The 20,133-nt window shown below is 40.9% G+C and overlaps 1 protein-coding gene across 6 annotated transcripts in view; it reads left to right on the top strand.

Annotated features, from left to right (window-relative positions):
* papss2b (3'-phosphoadenosine 5'-phosphosulfate synthase 2b) overlaps window positions 1-20,133 on the top strand; it is a 93,354-nt gene that overhangs the window by 45,061 nt on the left and 28,160 nt on the right. For all 6 annotated transcript variants that reach the window (XM_059947457.1, XM_059947455.1, XM_059947453.1 and 3 more), the window contains 5 exons: window positions 1,656-1,891; window positions 3,348-3,486; window positions 4,775-4,893; window positions 9,039-9,152; window positions 13,573-13,684. In XM_059947457.1, the coding sequence (XP_059803440.1) occupies window positions 1,656-1,891; window positions 3,348-3,486; window positions 4,775-4,893; window positions 9,039-9,152; window positions 13,573-13,684 (720 nt within the window). The remainder of the gene's footprint in view (window positions 1-1,655; window positions 1,892-3,347; window positions 3,487-4,774; window positions 4,894-9,038; window positions 9,153-13,572; window positions 13,685-20,133) is intronic.

A 20,133-nucleotide genomic window follows, 5' to 3' on the forward strand; every position in this document is an offset into this window, starting at 1 on the left:
AAACTTGGTGTAGTCTGTAAGAGAACTGTGACTTGGGGGAAGATTTGTTTTCCAGCGAGACAAACACCCCATGTGTAAAGCCAAAGTTACACAGAAATGGCTTAAAAACAACAAAGTTAATGTCCAGCAGTGGCCAAGCCACTCAATCCAGACCTCAATCCAACTGAGAATTTGTGGCTGGACATGAAAAGGGCTGTTCTCTCACGATCCCTACACAATCTGACAGAACTTGAACAGTTTTGTAAAGAAGAATGGGGAAAAATTGCAGTGTCCAGATGTGCAAAGCTGATAGAAACACCCATGCAGACTCAAGGTTGTAATTGCTCCCATAGGTGCATCTACTAAATACTGTCTTGAAGTGGATAAATACTTATACAATCAATTATTTGGTGTTTTATATTTGTAATTAATTTAGATCACTTTGTAGAGATCTGTTTTCACTTTGACACAGAAGAGATTTTGTCAGTGTCAAAAAAGGGCAAATTAAATCCAATGTGATTCAATGTTGTAAAACAATAAAACATGAAAACTTCCGGGGGGGGGGAGGTGAATACTTTTATAGGCATCGTATATCACACACAGCACTTAAAACAAAATATTACCACAAATAAGGTAATAAAATATAATTCAACACAGGTCAAAAGTAAACAGCTTGCTGATCTAGTGTCAAGACCATGATAGTATACAGCTAAGACCTTTGTACACAGCACTTCTGGTAAGTGTCACAAATAGGGACAAGGGAGACCCCAGTGATCTTCTCAGCAGTTTTTACTATCCTCGGTAGGGTCTTGTGGTCCGATGCCTTGCAGCTCCGTATCACACAATAATATAACCAGACAGGACACTCTCGAAGGTGCTCCTGTAGAAAGTTGTTAGAATAGGGGTAGGGTGCCTTACATGCTCCAGTCTCGTCAGAAAATGTAGATGCTGCTGTGCCTTCTTGATTAATGAGAAGCTGTTAAGGGTTCAGGTTAGATCATCCGATATGTGCACACCAAGGAGTTTGTGCTTGTTACTCTCTCCCGAGTAGAGCCATTGATGTGCAATGGAGAGTGATCTGCCTACTCTTCCTGAAATCTGCAATCATCTCTTTTGTCTTGTCCATGTTGAGACTCAGGTTGTTGGTCTCGCACCATTTGACGAGCCTCCTCTCTGTCTGCCGATTCATCATTGTTGCCGATGAGGCCAACCAGACACTGTTGTATCATCAGCAAAGTTGATGATGTGGTTTGAGCTGGATCTGGCAGTACAATAGAGGGTCAGCAGTGAACTGAGTAGACGGCCTTGGGCAGCACCAGTGCTAAGAATAATGAAGCTTGAGATAATGTTGCCATTTCGTTCTGATGGGCACTTTCCATTAAGACTCCATCCTTCTGGCATCCTTCATCATGCCAACTTCCAACAACAAAAAGTCCTCTCACCAAACATTTTTCTCCTTTGATGTTTATTCTCTTTCATTCTCTATTATAATCTCTCTCTGCTTCCCAAATAGTGTTATTCTCCAGAACAAATAATGAAGCAAAGTTATTAATTAAGAAGCCTTGGAATTCAAATGTGTTAACGTGACGTTACTTACTGCTGATATCTCTTGAGAGGCATAGGAATTTTAAGAGGCCCATTCACACTGAATCAACATTAGTTTTTTCTCTCTTTAGGTTTGTCAGGAGCTGGAAAGACCACCATTGGGTTTGCACTGGAAGAATACTTGGTTACCCATGGCATTCCTTGTTACTCTCTGGATGGAGATAACATCAGGCAAGGACTAAACAGAAACCTTAGTTTTACATCTGAGGACCGTGAGGAGAATATCCGGCGTATCGCTGAGGTGGCCAAACTGTTTGCAGATGCTGGTCTTGTCTGTATCACTAGTTTCATCTCTCCATTTACGAAGGTAATAATAAGCTGCTTGTCACTGCTGTGTTCCACTATGTAAATTAATTTTTAATCTCCATTGTGTAGATAAATGAACAAAAAGTTATTATAGCAGGTCTGCTAGCTCAAGACAGAGCTCAAGAATGGAACAAAACTCAATCTCAAGAGTCTTGGGATCACTGTGATTGTAAGGCAGGTTCTCCAGAGGGAACGGATATGCCAATGCATCTTTGGGGAATCAATGAAAAGTGGGATGTTGATACTGTTGCCTGCAGAGCTGAGCCATCACAGAATCACAGAAGATACCTCCATTGTGACCAGAAAATGGAACAAGACAGAACTGTGGTACTAGGGACCACAGTTTTAAGTGATGGGTTAGGAAATGTATGTTATGAATTGAAAAAGAAAAATTCTGGTTTTTTTTTTATGCCAAATAGCGATACCATTTAACTTCATTTTTCACAACTTTGCAGAAGCAAGTTTCAATATTACAAAAGATCAAGTTTCCTTAAATAATGCCAGGATCATCTTCTTTTTATTTACATTTAATAAATGATGATGAAAGCGGTTTGATTGGTGTGATTGTATGTGTACCTTTGGGTTTTCATGACTGGGTCTATTACCTCACAGATCAAGGCATTTGGGTTTGATCCCAACCTCTGATTTTCTCTGTGCAGAGTTTCCATGTTTGCATGGCTAAGTGGAATTCTCCCAGATCCTTCCCACATTCTAAAGATGTCCTTTGTTTGAAAGATAATTAACTACAATAAATTGGCCCCAGTGAAAAGAGAGGCAGGGAAGAATTGAGGTAAGAAAGAAAAAATAAGTGGAAGGAATAAGATTAATGAGAGCACACTGAGAGTTAGTATAAACCTGAAGGGCCAAATGGCTTCTGTCTGGATCAGGGTTCCCAAACTGGGCTCCACCAACACCTCGGTTAAAGGTACGGGTCCATGGCGTAAGAAAAGTTGGGAACACCTGCTTTAGATCATGGAGAAATCTGGGTTCCCTCAATGGGGAGTTATTAAACAGGAAGAAGTAATCTGATAGTTAATTTTTCAGTTATGTATTTAATTTCAGACAGTTTATTATTATTTTAATAATAACACAAATATATAACTTCATTATTAAAACCCTTACAAGTGTCACATTAATGTTATTAATAAAAAATTAAGGAGATGTCAAAAGTACACACTGATTACAATAGAAATAATTGGATTATGGTTGAATTTATTAACAATAGCATATTTAGTCCAATGGTCATTTGGACTATTCATTGATATGATTCTGAATATGATTAATAAAACCTTATGTATTAGACAGCTGAATAAATGCCAATGTGCTGACTAGAACATAATAGTTCTTTTATTATAGGATTTTAAGACAGCTTGGCAGAAAGAAAGCAAGGAAATAATGCATCAGTAGCCTCTGAAAGCCAGATCATAGACTAATAGTATTAATTTAATGTATTTCAGGATCGTGAAAATGCAAGAAAGATTCATGAGAACTCCAACCTTCCGTTTTTTGAAATCTTTGTTGATGCTCCTTTAGACATCTGTGAAAGTCGTGATGTGAAAGGTCTTTACAAGAGGGCCAGAGCTGGAGAGATAAAAGGTATAAATATTTCACACTAATAGAAAATGTTCTTGTGCTAGTACAAACTTTGTACAACCAGATAAATTTTCCCTTGTATTATGAATGTTTGGCGCAGCAAGTTACTAATTTAGAATCATCGGCAGCCAGCTGTTTATGTGCTTCTCCACTGAGAATACTCGCAGCTTAATTTTCTGTGGTGAGACCATCTTAATTTTGCACACTGAACACTGTCACTGCCCAGGACTGCATGCTCAGCTCACTGCTGTTAACGCTGATGACCCCTGACTGCACTGATGACATAACAGTGGTGGGTCTCATTAATAACAACAATGATATGGCATACAGAGAAGAGGCAGAGTGGCTGGTAGAATGATGCGAGCACAACAACTTGAATCTCAACGTGGACAAGACCAAAGAGATGGTTGTGGGCTTCAGGATAGTTCAGTCTGCACTGCACACACAGGGCTTCTTCATGGAGAGTTAGGAGCAGGTGGAACAGGTCAAAAGCTTTAAGTTCCTCAGGGTGAATATCACAAATAACCTGACTTGGTCTAACCAAGCAGAGTTCACTGCCAAGAAGGCCCACCAGTGCCTTTACTTCCCGAGAAAGCTGAAGAAATTTGGCCTGTCCCCCAAAACCCTCACTAATTTTTATAGATGCACTGTAGAAAGCATTCTTCCAGGGTGCATCACAACCTGGTATGGAAGTTGTCCTGTCCAAGACCGGAAGAAGCTGCAGAAGATCGTGAACCTAGCCCAGCACATCACACAAATCAATCTTCCATCCTTGGACTCACTTTACACTGCACGCTGTCGGAGCAGTGCTGCCAGGATAATCAAGGACATGACCCACCCAGCCAACACACTTTTTGTCCCACTTCCCTCCGGGAGAAGGTTCAGGAGCATGAGGATTTGTAAGGCCAGATTTGGGAACAGCTTCTTTCCAACTGTGGTAAGACTGCTGAACAGATCCTGACCCGGATCTGGGCCGTACCTTCCAAATATCCGGACCTGACTTGCACTTCCTTACTTTCCATTTTCTATTTTCTAATTATGATTTATAATTTAAATTTTTATTATATTTACTTCGATTTGTACTTCAGGGAGTGTGAAGCGCAGAATCAAATATCGCTGTGATGATTGTACGCTCTAGTATTAATTGTTTGGTGACAATAAAGTAAAGTAAGTAAAGTACAAGGAAAAGAACAATACTACACCCCAATCCAACACATGTAAAAACCTGTATTGGTAAAAGCAATCTTTTGCATCGTGGTTTTAGCTCTGTTCATGTTGCCTCTTTGCTCAGGATTTACTGGAATCGATTCAGAATATGAGAAGCCTGAAAGTTCCGAGTTGGTGCTGAAAACAAACCTCACATCTGTGAATGAATGCATCCAACAGCTGGTGGAGCTCTTAGAAGAGAGGGTAAGTGGAAAAGTTCCTGTGTCATTGGAATCTATAACTGGGTTCCTGCAAAGAAAGTGACACCTTAATATTTCTACAATCGGAGACCGTCACTGGGGGTTTCCTAGCCAACTAGCGAAGCCACAGAATTCTCTGTTCCATCGACACCCATTATCACATGGGACTAGTGAAACTGTATTTAAAATCCCAAGCTACCTTCAGGAGTTAATGTCCATGAGAATCCGTCTTCTCTGGTCAAGGCCATTCTGGCCTATAGTACATGCATAAAACCTCACTTTACAGCTCCGATATTGTTTCCCCAGTGCCCCAGCAAAGAAAACTCCATATATTTCCTTTGATTGAAAAGCGAAGAAAGTCACAATGAAAAAAACTGTTTTGTCTTGATTACTTGTCTGTGAATGGATTATGGATATTTTAGAATTTAGCTAATCTCCCAAATATTTTTTTTTAATTTTCCAGTATAATTTTTGTTTGCATAATTTGTCTTCCTTTCCACACTGGTTGTTTGTCAATCTCTGTTTATGTATCGTTTTTTTCATAAGATTCTATTGTATTTCCTTGTTCTGTAAATTCTTGTCAGAAAATGAATCTCAGAGTTATATATGGTGACATATGTATACAGTAAGTACTTTGAGAACACATTTACTTTCAGCCTTGAGCTGTTTTGTAGTGGGTATTATGTTTGGCACAGGATGGGAACTGTTTTCTAAAAGGCTACTTCTTTGAATTCCTTCCATGTACCAACATTAAAATTAAAAATACCTTTCATACCCTTTGCGCCTTTCATCAAGAAATAAAGGATAAGATGCTTTGCCATTTCAAGATTCAAGAGATATAGAACATCGCCCACTCTTCCTCTGGAACTGTTTGCAAATAATTCAACACAATCATCCATTTACTCATGTCCATTTAAATTAAAGTGCACTGTTAGCCCAAAGAATAGGCAGCTTCATTTCCCTTTGCATAATATGGAAAACAGCGTCTAAAAATCTAAAACAAAGACTGGACATACACAACGATTCTATCTGAAATGTAAATAGAGTGAGAGGGGAAGTTTCTTTCACTTGGACAGCAACTTAACATCTCCTCGTGATATTCTGAGGGCCTTACAATTAGAACATAGAACATAACAGCATAATAAAGGCCCTTCGGCCCACAACGTTGTACTGAGCTTTCTATTTATTTTAAGATCAATCTAACCCTTCTCCCATTTCCCTGTTTATTTATTTAATGATATAGTGTGGAATAGGCCCTTGCAGCACTTTGAGCCACATCCAACAAACCCGATTAACCCTAACTTAATTACAGGATAATTCACAGTGACAATTAACCTACCCAGTGCATATTTGGGTAGGTGGGAGGAAATCAGCTGCCCACACTTTCCATGGCGAGGATATACAGAGACTCCTTACAGAACAGGACCAGAGTTGAACTCTGAACTCTGGAGCACTCCGAGCTGTAATAGTAACACACTGACCATTACGTGACCTTCATCCATGGGCCTGTCGAAGAGTTTCTTAAGAGTTCCTTCAATATGATGTGAGCAAAAGTTTCCTAAAGGGCAACGAGAGCTGTACAAACAAGAACGATGATAAATATGAAAAAGCTTCAAGGAACAGAATTTATTTTGGCTGAAGACTCTTAAGTTCCCTGTGGTCAGTGAATGATATATTTGGCAGTATTAAGCTAAAATAAAAGACTTAGAGTAATGTAAAATATGTGGCGTTCTTGGGAACTGTGAAAGTTTAGGAAGGGTCAAAAGGTTACAGAAAGTAATAAGAGAAAATAAGCTTGGAAGTGACACCATTAAAGGGAGAAGGAAGCCATTAAAGGGAATATACCTCTTGGTCCGATGTTTCTAAGTACTTTCCTATATAACAAGAAGGAAGGGAGAGGGAATATACAAAATGACAAAACAGGCCCTTGGAGAATGTGGATAGAACAAGAGAACAAGAGTATGACTAAACTTTGAACTTTTTGCCTCATTTTGATTTAAATTAGACAGTTATAGGGCAAACACCTCAATTCCTGGCTTTGTTCTGGGTAGTTGGGACTATGCACCTAGGAACAGAAATTCAGAGCTCACCCCTACTAACTTGTAGCTGACCCCTTCTATCCATGTTTGCAAATGTGCATGCACTCACACACTGACTGTATACATCAGTGCTCATGACCATTGATATTCTCATACATATGTAACATCTGCTCTTTCTTTCCATATCCCTGGTCATCCACTCATTCATTTAGAACAAATGAGAAGTGAGCTTGTGAACCTATGTCTTGGACCTCTATGAGATGGTAAAATAAACAAATATGTAAGCAGTCTTAATTATCAATAGTCAAGGTTTCCACTTCAGCTCTTGTTCAGGGAATGAAGCTACCCTTCAAAATTCTAGGGTAACGTGGAGGAGAAAGCTTAGAAGCCCAACTGTTCAAATGTGTCCACATGAGAATACAGAACACAAGAATCTGTAGTGAGTTCACCAGGACTTCCAGCTGCTGATTCAGTTGAGTTACCAGCTGTTACTTGCTGGAAAAGGTGAACAGTTAGTAGCCAATCTGCCATCACATTTCTGCTTAAGCACCATCAAGTTCAGGGTTCCCATGGGAACATGAAGTCTAGCATCAGAGCAGAAACTTGTGCAATTCTCCTACAATGATGCTGTAAGACATAGGAGCAGAATTAGGCCATTCTACTCATTGAATCTGCTCCATCATTCTATCGTGGTTGATATATTTTCCCTCTCAACTCCCATTCTCCTGCCTCTCCCCATAACCTTTGATACCCTTACTAATCAAGAACCTATCAATCTCCTCTTTAAGTATACCCAATGACTTGGCCTTCACATCCGTCTGTGGCAATGAATTCCACAGATTCACCACACGCTGGCTAAAGAAATTCCTCCACATATCTGTTCTAAATGGACGTCGCTCTATTCTGAAGCTGTTCACTTCGGCCCTAAACACGCCCACTATAGGAAACATCCTTCCATGTTCTTCCTGTCCAGGCCTTCCAACATTCAACAGGTTTCATTGAAACCGTGACCCCCACCCCACTAAAATTCTTCTAAATGCCAGCAAGTACAGGTCCAAAGCCTCATCCATTCCTCGTGCATTAACCCTTTTGCTCCCAGGATAATTCTTGTGAACCTTCTCTGGAACTCCTCTGATATCTGCACATCCTTCCTTAGATAGGGGGCACAAAACTTCTCATCATATTCCAGGTGCAGTCTGACCAATGCCTTATAAAGCTTCTGCATTACTTCCTTGCTTTTATATTCTAGTTCTCTCAAAATGGATGCTAACATTGCATTTGCCTTCCTTACTAATGAATCAACCTGCAGGTTAGCTTTTAGGGAATCCTGCACAAGGACTGCCAAGTCACTTTGTTCCTTTTCTGCAACATGGGGGAGATTCATTGACTGAATAGTGGCACGTTAGACAGATAGAGCAATTCCATTCATTTCAAGTAAGAAGAAGAAATCATAATCATGAATGTACAATCTTTTGAATTAATGAGTTTGGATAAATGCTTTTTGTTTTTAATTGTTCTTTTTTTTAAATTTTTGATTGTTTCATTGATTTTTAATAGATTCTGAATGTGCAGGTATTGTACATTCAGAACTAGCCACAGTTTGGTGGGTTGGACAACAAACTAAACCTGATGCATAGTGTACAGTAGCTAGCTCTCACGTATTTTGTCAGACTTCTTCTGGGCCCTCATTTGACAGCATTATATCATGTAAACCCCTGTCAACACTTGGGGCTTTGCTGTTTAAGGCTGGGATTGTTTTAGAGAGTAAGCTTACAACAGCAGATTCACGTAAACTAAACAGGTACTCGGTAAGGGAGTGGGGTGTGTGAAGGGACAGCAAATTCTGTGGCTCTGATGTGGGTCTCGCAGCTTTCTCTTTAAGAAAGTCCTGGAGCAGCAGATACCACACTAATAATGTTGATTGTGGCCTGTGAGATGGTATTTTATTATAAAAGAGTAAGCACCTTAATTACAATCATTAAATGGTCTCACTCTCCACGGACATGTATACAAAATCCACCTTGAAAGGCACATTAATGAGAAGCATTCTGACTTCCTGGGAGGTGGGCCAACAGACTGTGTGACAGATATGTCTATCGTTTCTCTAAAGGGCATTGTTCCTCCTGCCGCAAATGAAGAAGTGAAGGAACTCTTTGTTTTGGAAAACAAGCTGGACAAGGCACAAAAAGCAGCCCAGGTTCTGCCCGCACTGCAGATAACACAGGTAATACTTGTCATCCTGCTCCTAAAATAATTTACTTCAGCGTGGCTCACTGACACATCCTTCCCCACCATACAGTATCTGCCTCAAAAAGGCAACTTCTGTCACCAAAGATCCCTACCATGTGTGTCATGCCATCTTCTCACTACTGCTGTCTGGCAAGAGGTACAGAAGCCGAAAGTCCCTCACCACTAGGTTCAGGAACAGCTACTTCCCTTCAACCATTTGACTCTTGAACCAACCTGTACAACCCTAATCACCACTTAGATACAGTAACATTATAACCACTTTGCCTGCAATGGACTTGGTATTTTTTTGTTCTATTTGTGTTCTTTCTTGTGTAATTGATGTTTACTTTATGCTTGTATGTGAATGTTGTGTATCTGATGCTATGTGCCTGTGATGCTGCTGTAAGTAAGTCTTTTATTGCCCCTGCGCATACATGCACTTGTGCATATGACAATAACTTTGACTTTCAAGTTTGCCCGTGTTGCTCCAATTGCACGTAGCGGAGCAACTAGATAAGCCGAGGCACAGAAGAATGATGAATCCGGACTCCCTTCAGCCGGTTGCTTCCTCTCAGGAATGGTTCTCCTCAAACATGTGGCAGCTTGCCGGATTGGAGCATTCAGAGGCTTGAAATCACTACTATTGGTGATTGCTGTCACAAGGCCAACAGTAATGTGTGTACAAAGTTTGACGGATATGTGCTAACACTTTTGTAAGTGTGAATTTGTGTACTGCAAGCATGTTTCTTCACATCATCGGCCTTCAATTCTGTTTATACCCCTACCACACCTCCGTGAGTTGGTCATCTTCCTGACTGACCAAAGACCTACCTGTTAGACAACTAACTACCAACTGCCCGCAATCATCTCCCTACCTGAGGGACATCATCATCGACATCTCCAATACTCAAGGATTGACTCCCATCACATCTGGTTTGCTGAGCCCAAAATGTCTCCTTCTTGTAATCTTCACACCAATTCCAAGATTCTCCCACTGCCTTTCCATCCCCCTGCCCCAATCCCATCATAAGAACATAAGAAATAGGAGCAGGAATAGGCCCCCTGGCCTGTCGAGCCTGCTGCACCATTCAATAAGATCATGGCTGATCTGACCATGGACTCAACTCCACCTACCTGCCTTTTCCCCGTAAACCCTTAATTCCCCTACTATGTAACAATCTATCCAACCTGGTCTTAAATATATTTACTGAGGTAGCCTCCACTGCTTCACTGGGCAGAGAATTCCACAGATTCACTACTTTCTTGGAAAAGCAGGTCCTCCTCATCTCCATCCTAAATCTAATCCCACGAATCTTCAGGCTATGTCCCCTGGTTCTGGTCTCACCTACCAGTGGAAACAACTTTCCTGCCTCTATCTTATCTGTCCCTTTCATAATTTTATATATTTCTATAAGATTTCTAATCCTTCTGAATTCCAGCGAGTACGGTCCCAGGGACCTCAATCTTTCCTCACAGTCTAACCCCCTCATCTCTGGAATCACCCTGGTGAACCTCCTCTGCTCCATCTCCGAAGCCAGCATATCCTTCCTCAAGTAAGGAGGCCAGAACTACACACAGTACTCAGGGTGCGGCCTCACCAGTACCCTGTACAGTTGCAACATAACCTCCCTGCTCTTAAATTCAATCCCTCTAGCAATGAAGGCCAACATCCCATTTGCCTTCTTGATAGCCTGCTGCACCTGCAAACCAACCTTTTGCGAGTCAGGCACAAGCTCTCCCAAGTCCCTCTGCACAGTGGCTTGCTGCAACTTTTCACCGTTTAAGTGACAATCTGATCTTCCATTTTTCCTTCCAATGTGGATGACCTCGCATTTACCAACATTGTACTGCATCTACCAGACCTTTGCCCACTCACCTAACCTATCTATATCTCTCTGAAGACTCTCTGTATCCTCTGCATAATTTGTGTTTCCACTCAATTTAGTGTCATCAACAAACTTAGATACACTACACTTAGGACCCCCTCTTCCAGATCGTTAATGTATATCGTGAACAGTTGCGGGCCTAGCACCGACCCCTGAGGCTCACCACTCACCACTGATTGCCAACCAGAGAAAGACCCATGTGTCCCATCTTTCTGTTTTCTGTTGGTTAGCCAATCCTCTATCCATGCTAATACATCACCCCCAACTTTGTGCATCCTTCTCTTATAGGTAAGCCTTTTTCTGTGTCACCTTAGCAAATGCCTTCTGGAAATCCAAGTAAATAACACCCATCTGTTCCTTTCTACCCACTGCACTCATTATATCCTCAAAGAACTCCAGTAAGTGTGTCAAACAGGACCTGCCTTTGCTGAATCCATGCTGTGTCTGCCTGATGGATCCATTTCTTTCCAGATGCCTCGCTATTTATTATTTAATGATAGCTTCAAGCATTTTCCCAGCTACAGATGTTAAACTAACTGGCCTATTTATACCTGCCTTTTGCCTACATCTTTTTCTGGACAGTGGCATGACATTCGCCTTCTTCCAATCCGTCAGGACCTCCCCAGAGTCCAGAGAATTTTGGTAAATTATCACCGAAGCCTCTACTATATCCTTTGCCATTTCTTTCAGTTCCCTGGGATGCATTCTCACAGGACCAGGAGACTTAGCTATCTTCAAGCCAACAAGTTTGCTCAGCACTACTTTAGTGATTGCTATTGCATCGAAGTCCTCATCTCCCATCGCATCCATAACATCTCTCTTTGGCATATTAAGCATGTCCTCCACCATGAAGACCAACACAAGATAGTCATTCAAAGCCTCTGCCATTTCCTCATTACCCAATATCAATTCCTCCTTCTCATCCTCCAAGGGACCTGTGTTCACTTTAGCCACCCTTTTCCAGTTTAAATACTTATAAAAACTTTTACTATCCATTTTTATATGTTGTGCTAGTTTTTTCTCATAATCTAGCTTCCCTTTCTTCATTGCTCGCCTAGTGGTTCTTTGTTGCTTTTTACAGTTTTCCCAATCTTACAGTTTCCCACTACTCTTGGTGACTTTTTATACATGCCTTCCTTTATTTCTTTAGTTATCCATGGCTGGCTTCCCCGGCCTTACTGTCTTTGCTTTTAACTGGAATATACTAAATTGAGAACTGTGAAAAATCTTTTTGAAAGTGTTTCTCAATCATCACACCATATAGCCTGTGTTCCCAATCTACCCTATCCAGCTCCTCCATCATCCCATTGTAGTCTCCCTTGTTTAGTGATAATATATTGGTTTTAGATTGAACCATTGCACCCTCTATTTGTATGAGAAACTCAATTATACTGTGATCAAACTTTCCAAGAGGATCCCTAACTACAAAATCACCAATTTTAACTGTCTCATTGCACAGGACCCGATCCAACATAGCACTTGATTTCCCATTCCCGTCTTATGGCACCCTTAAGACTTCCTATGACACTCCACAATAGCATAAAAGCTTTCTTATGCATTATAATTTGCAGCCTAGTGAGTTTAAATGAGATGATGTATAGATGGAAAACATTGGCTCTGGATTTAAGCAGAGTTTAGTGTTATAACTGTCCTGCTGAGGGGGAAATCTTGAAAAGTGTCTTTGAAGTCTTCGTAAAAAAAAATTGAAAGGAAATAGACTGAAACTATGATTTAATACAGAACATAGAAAAAAAACAGGCCATTCAGACCATGATGTTGTGTCAAATGAAACAAGCTAATAATGCCTAATTACACTAATCCCTTTTGCCTGCATATGGCCCATATCCCTCCATTCTCTGCACTTTCACTTATCTATATAACAGTCCGAATAAAATTTCTGTGAGGGCTGCTCTTAGGTAATAAACAACCCACCCAAACAGAGAGAATTCCTTTTATCTAACAGACAATTGCTTTAATGTAATGGATGAACACGTTACCAACAGAGCTGGCAGGTTTAGTAGGTGATGTTGAAGACTAGGTGAGGAATTGTGGTAAATAGTACACATTGTAGTGGGTAATGGAGGAAGTGAGCTTATGGTATGATCGGAGCTGCCAATCAAATCAGTTTATGTGTCCTAGATAATATTGAGCTTCTTGAGTATTGTGGGAGCCTTGGTTATCCAGGCAGATGGCAAGGATTCCACAAGGCATAAACATAGGAGCAGGATTAGGCCATTCAGTCCATCAAATCTGCCCTGCATAACTCTGCATTCCACCTGACTTAAATCTTGCAGATGATGGCAGATCTGTGTGAAGTGTCTTACCACAGTGCAACCAGATTCAAACCTAGACCAATAGCTATGATATTTATGTAGCTGGTTCAGTTACGTTTCCGATCAGCGGTGGTTCTGCCGTAGGTTAATCATGGGGGCACGGCAAAGGTAAGGCTATTAAATGCCTTGATAGCTGTTGGTGTGATTCTCTTGTTGGAGATAGCCATTACCTTGCTCTTGATTTGTTCTCTTGTAGCTGGATCTGCAGTGGGTGCAAGTTTTATCTGAAGGTTGGGCAACTCCCCTCTCAGGCTTCATGAGGGAAAAGGAATACCTGCAAGTTTTGCACTTCGGGATGCTGCTGGACGGTAAGAGTCACGGACCACAAATTCCTGAGCATTATCACTGATGGCAGTAGTCCTTAACATTACAATCATGGAGTGTAAAGTTTCTCCACTCTTTATAATCGAGACATGCATTACATCACCACTTGTAGTTGATCTCATGCCTTTAGATACCAGCTACCAGGACAAGTTCACTGCAATTCTGTTGCCAAGTTCAAGTGTCTCATTCTTGCACTCCATACTGTTTAAAGCTGGCCCTGTCTTCTTTTGCCATTTTCATAACTGGAATAATGATCAAAAACAAAAGAAAATGAGACACTGGTATGTCACCACTTTTTTTAGATTTTGCCAGTAGGACGGTGTTATCCCATTACTGCTATTAATGTACTTTTGAAGAATAGCAGTAAATGCAGCAAACAATTTGAACTTAGCATGATCCCGTACATAGTAATGAGAAGACGACCAGTTAATCTGACGTAGAGATGTTTATGAAGGGTAAGTACTGGCACCTTTCTGTTATTCAAAGTAGCATAATTGAAGAGGAAAACACAGCCTGTACTCTGCTGCAGTGTAAGCCCAAGTTTCTCCTTTGCTGCTCACGAGCCTTGATCTACAACCTTCTTGCACAAGCACCACTCACAGCATGGCTGACGCCAAACAGAATGGAAAGATAGCTAAAAGTGAGTGGAAAAGTAGATACTTTAAAATCAAAAGTATGAAATAAAATCCAAAATGAACTGTAGAATATATAAATATAACAGCAATTGAATTGAATTGACTTTATTACTTACATCCTTCACATACATGGGGAGTAAAAATCTTTATGTTGTGTCTCTCTAAATGTGCAATGTGCAATTTATAGTAATCTATAATAAATAGTATGTACAATAGGACAGTCAATATAACATAGAAATACAATTGTATCAGTGCGAATTAGTCAGTCTGATAGCTTGGTGGGAGAAGCTGTCCTGGAGCCTGTTGGTTCTGCCTTTTATGCTGCGGTACCATTTCCTGGATGGTAGCAGCTGGAACAGTTTGTGGTTGGGGTGACTTGGGTCTCCAATGATCCTTCAGGCCCTTTTTGCACACCTGTCTCTGTAAATGTCCTGAATAGTGGGAAGTTCACATCTACGGATGCGCTGGGCTGTCCACACCACTCTCTGCAGAGTCCTGTGATTGAGGGAAGTACAGTTCCCATACCAGGCAGTGATGCAGCCAATCAGGATGCTCTCAATTGTGCCCCTGTAGAAAGTCCTTGGGCTTTTGGGACCCATACCAAACTTCTTCAACCGGCTGAGGTGGAAGAGGCACTGTCATGTTTTTTTCACCGCACAGCCGGTATGTACAGACCACGTGAGATCCTCGGTGATGTTTATGCCAAGGAACTTAAAGCTGTCACTCCCTCAACCCCAGATCCATTGATATCAATAGGGGCTAGCCTGTCTCCATTCCTCCTGTAGTCCACAACAGCTCCTTTGTTTGTGACATTGAGGGAGAGGTTGTTTTATTGACACCACTGTGTCCGGGTGATGACTTCTTCTCTGTGGAGGTCATGTGCTAAGTGGTTAATCACTCCTTGGGGAAGGTCTGGGACAAGACCCAGTGGCAGAGTGTCACCTGATGAGGATGAGGCAGTTACCAGGTATGTGGTCCGGGGCAGTAGTAGAAACTGCTTCTGCAGCTTCCAACTGGGCTGTGGATGCAGCTTGTACTCCGAGAGAGAATGGCTTCCGGCTGGCTAGCTAAGTTCAGTGTGTGAAATAAGACAAGGGAGCCTCACAACCCAATTCAGGCTTTGCCCTTCCCACAAAACTTTTGCTGGGAAAAAAAGATTATTTTTTTTTTGTATGTGAACTCAGTAATCTTAGCATCAGACAAGTCACAGAAGAATTGCTTCTGGATCTGTGCACACCCATGTCAAGAAAAACTGTGAGAACCATTGAGAGCAAACTACAGTAGTTAATGAGAAAACAGAACAATGATTAAAAACAAACTGAAGTAGAATGTTGAAAGGACTGTTTGCACACAGATTATTCTTGGCAACTGTAAGAATATGCAGACAAAGATGAGTAAAGTGCACAATGCTGGAGGAATTCAGCAGGTCAGGCAGCATCTACAGAAATGAATAAATGATCGATGTTTCAGACTGTGACCCTTCATTAGGACTGGAAAGGAAGGATAACAACAGAATGAAAAGGTGGGGGTGGAGGAAGAGGATAGCTAGAAGGTATAAAGAAAAGGTATAGATAGCTAGATACAAAGATGAGTATATATTTGAAAATAAAACTCTAAAAGGATACAAAGAAAGTAAAAGAAATAGGTTTAGATTACAGCCATTCAACTGAATTGCTGCTACAGTCAAGGATATTAGTGGCTGAATGGGCTCCATTTATCCTATAAATTAAGTTTTAAGTTCAAGTTTAATTGCCATTCAACCACACAGGAATACAGCCAAATGAACTGGCATTACTTCCGGGCCAAGGTGCTAAACACAGTACCAACAGTCATGCATAGCATAAAGCACATACAGCACATGTAAAACAGCAGTAAAATGCAGTCACACAACAACAACAAAAATTAGTGCAAGTCACTGAGACCATGGATACTGAAGCAGTCTGCAGCCAAACACAGTCTCGGTTGTCTTCCAATGCCGGCATGGACACTGCACCAGACCACCTCTGGCACCAGCTCTGACGCCTCTCTCCTGCATGGCTAAAAATATCCAGCTGGGTCTTGAGATTGTAACAAATACATTTACGAAGACAATAATGCCTTTGCTTGACTCTGTAGAAGCAGCTGTGTCCGAGTGCATCACCATTTTACCAGATTATCCAATGATCTAGCACAGAAACAGGTCTTTCAGCCCACTGAATTTGTTCAGACCATTACAGTTACACTTATCCTACATTAGCCCCATTTTATTTTCCGCACACTCTGATCAGCTCTCCCCAAGGTTTGCCATTCACCTGCATGCCAGGGACAATTTAAGGTGCTCATCTAACCTATCAACTTGCATCCCTTTGGGGAGGAAAAACTGATTGGATGTGCCAAACCCGCACAGTCAAAGGAAGACATGTAGACATCACACAGTAAGCACCTGAGGTGAGGTTTATCGAAGCCAGGTCACTGGAAATGTGAGAGAGCATTTCTATTAGTTGAACCATTGTAGAGTTACCTTGTCTAAAAATTCCTAAGTACTGATCCTCTTTCAGCTACCCCTTCAAGCTTCAGCTTTTCAAATCCAATTTTAGGATAATTTTAATCACTGCTTTCAATTTTCTTGCCTCATCTATGCATCCCATGATGGTTTCATGTGGGTGGTGGAGCTTTGGAAACCAAGGTCTATTTAAATTCGTATTTTGGTGGGTGTGACAACCTGTACAACCGTTGCATTGATCCAAGACTCCATCTGACTTCTAAGAGAAAACACAGGGAAGCCTGGAGATACGAATGTGGTCTGAGAAAACTAGAATGGTACCCTTGAAAGGTTGTCCTCATCTTCACCACATGGGTTTTTAGTGATAAGAGTGGATCACCTCCCATTGTCGAACTCACTCAGTTTTTATTCAACGTAGCCATTAGGAACAATCCATTGTACCCAGCAAGCCCCTGCTGATACTTATACTACACACAAACTACCTGCACTCTCCCTCATCAAACTTTTAACAGTGAAAATATTTACCGGTATTCCTTTCTCACCCTGTGCGTTAATCTATTTTCCCTCCAAATGCTCGGTGCTATTTAATCTTAAATACTGTTCTTAGAATCAAACTTCACACCTTCTGAGTAGAGAAGTTCATTGGCATTCCCATTTTGATAACAATTAGCTCAGTCAAATAAAACTCTGTGCAAATATAAAATGTTGGCATATGCAGTGGCCACTATTCATTCAGAAGTAGACATGCATGTTAATACAAATATCTAATCATCCAATCATGTGGCAGCTACTCAATGCATGAAAGCATGCAGACATGATCAAGATGTTCAGTTGTTGTTCAGACCCAACATTAGAATGGGGAAGAAATGTGACTTTGACTGTGGAATGATTGTTGGCACCAGACAGGGTGGTTTGAGTATCTGAAAAACTGCTGATTACCTGGGATTTTCATGCTCAACAGTTCACAGAGAATGTTGCAGAAAACATAAAGCATCCAGTGAGTATTAGTTCTGTGGGTAAAAATGCCTTGTTAATGAGAGAGGTCAGAGGTCAATGGGCAGACTGGTTCAAGTTGACAGAAAGGTGACAGTAACCTGTTACAACAGCGGTGTGCAGAGGAGCTTCTGTGAACACACAACACATTGGACGGGCTATAGCAGCAGGTGACCATGAATATACATTCAGTGGCTACTTCATTAGGTACAGAAGGTACTTAATACCCGTATATCCAACAGCAATACAAGCAGTATGTATGGCAGGAATTTTTTGTACTGGAGCGTGGAAGGGACAGTTTACAGACTGAGGTTTTTTTTAAAAAAGCAGATGATTAAAAATGTAATTGAGAAAAACATTGCCTTGGATGGTACAGAAGAAAGGTGGGAAGGTCAGGAACATAAACTGGGAGTTCTAATGGCAGATAATCTCTGGTGAGACTGCACTTAGAGTATTGTGTTCAATTCTGGTCACCTCATTATAGGAAGGATGTGGAAGCTATGGAGAAGGTGCAGAGGAGATTTACCAGGATGGTGCCTGGTTTGGAGAATAAGTCATATGAAGCAAGGTTAGCAGAGCTGGGACTTTTCTCTTTGGAGTGTAGAAGAATGAGAGGGGGCTTTATAGAGGTCTACAAGATTATGAGAGGCATAGATCGGGTGGATAGTCAGTACCTGTTTCCCAGGGCACCAATAGCAAACACCAGAGGGCATATGTACAAAATTAAGGGAGAGAAGTTTAGGGGAGACGTCAGGGGTAAGTTTTTTTACACAGAGGGTTGTGAGTGCCTGGAATAACTTGCCAGGGATGGTGGTGGAGGCTAAAACATTAGGGGTATTTAAGAACCTCTTGGACAGGCACATGGATGAAAGAAAAATAGAGGGTTATGGGGTAGTGTGGGTTTAGTACTTTTTCTTAAGGATTATATGGGTCGGCACAACATGGAGGGCTAAAGGGCCTGTACTGTGCTGTCATGTTCTATGGTTTTATAGTCCATCTAGACTCTTACAGAGAAATGTCAGATCCAACATAGAACATGGAATTTAATCTAATTGTGCAGGATAGTATAGGCATTTACCCTGATGACCGCTAATAATTCCCTTTGTAAATACGACTCCAGGATTTCCAAACAAAAGCAAATGTCCCACACAAAACACACATGAACATCTTGTGCCGGAGTTGCAACTGGTGTAGAGATTTTTTTCTTGACAGCATCAGTTCCTAGGGATTAAAATATGTTATGTTGTAGATAATTAATGTTTCTTAATTAGAATGTCTTTAAATGCATTCAATATTTTAAAATGTTTTAAATATTATTTTATATTAATGGTTTTAATAGTCTTCAAATGGTTTTGAATGCTTCGATCGTTCAAACCGAAAGGCAAAGTTCAGCCAGCTTACAGTCATTATTTGAGGATGATGCACATTCTACGCCATCCCACTGTGAATAATTGTGGACCTCATTAAACAGGAACAAGTTGGCTTTGAATCACAAATTCCAGGTGGGATAACCAGATGAGGTTAGTTTGTATTTGTGCAATAGACAGAGGAAAGTCTGAGCAACTCTCCACTTACTGCAAATTCTAGACAATTATATTTCAGTTGGGTGATGCTCAAAAGGAATAAGACCTTTCTGCTTCTGTAATCTTTATTCCATTTTAAAAGAAAACCTGAAACCCCTTTTGAAACGCTGCTGAGATCTTACCTAGTTGCTGTTCTGCACATCATACCAGATGGATCCAGGATAAGGTGTCAGATTCTGGTGGACTGTGATATGGAGGTGGGTTGTGGTGGGTGACCATCATATTCATCTGAAGGCAGCAGTCCCATACTATTCCAGACAGGGAGCCATCCAGTCTGGAAGTGTGAGCTTCAGGAACTCCTGTTTGTGCGTGTCAGTTACTGGTAGAGACTTTTCTGGTGGTGGTAGAGATCTTATGTTGCTTTTCAAACTGAGTGTCAATAGCCTTACATACTGTAGTATCTTGACCAAAAGTTATTTCTCAAACAAAATGACCATAATGAATGAACTGTCTTTCTGCTGGTCATAGGATTTTTGCAATGTGCTAATTTGGCTGGCCAGTTCAGTTATATTTTAAAAGTTGTATATTATTGGTGAAGCACTTAGGGATGTTCTATGAAAGACGTTGTACAAATCCAACCGTTTTCTACCGTGAACTGGTTTCTTTATGTGGGCAGCTTAGCTTCTGCCAGCTTTTAAACCAGAAATAAACTTTGGTTTCTTTTACTTTTCAAGGAACAGTGAAGGCATTACCATAAATTCTTTATTCAAGAAGAAACATATTTCTTTTCTTTTCCAAAA

Source organism: Hypanus sabinus, chromosome 22 (genome assembly GCF_030144855.1).
Source record: "Hypanus sabinus isolate sHypSab1 chromosome 22, sHypSab1.hap1, whole genome shotgun sequence".
Lineage (NCBI taxonomy): Eukaryota > Metazoa > Chordata > Chondrichthyes > Myliobatiformes > Dasyatidae > Hypanus > Hypanus sabinus.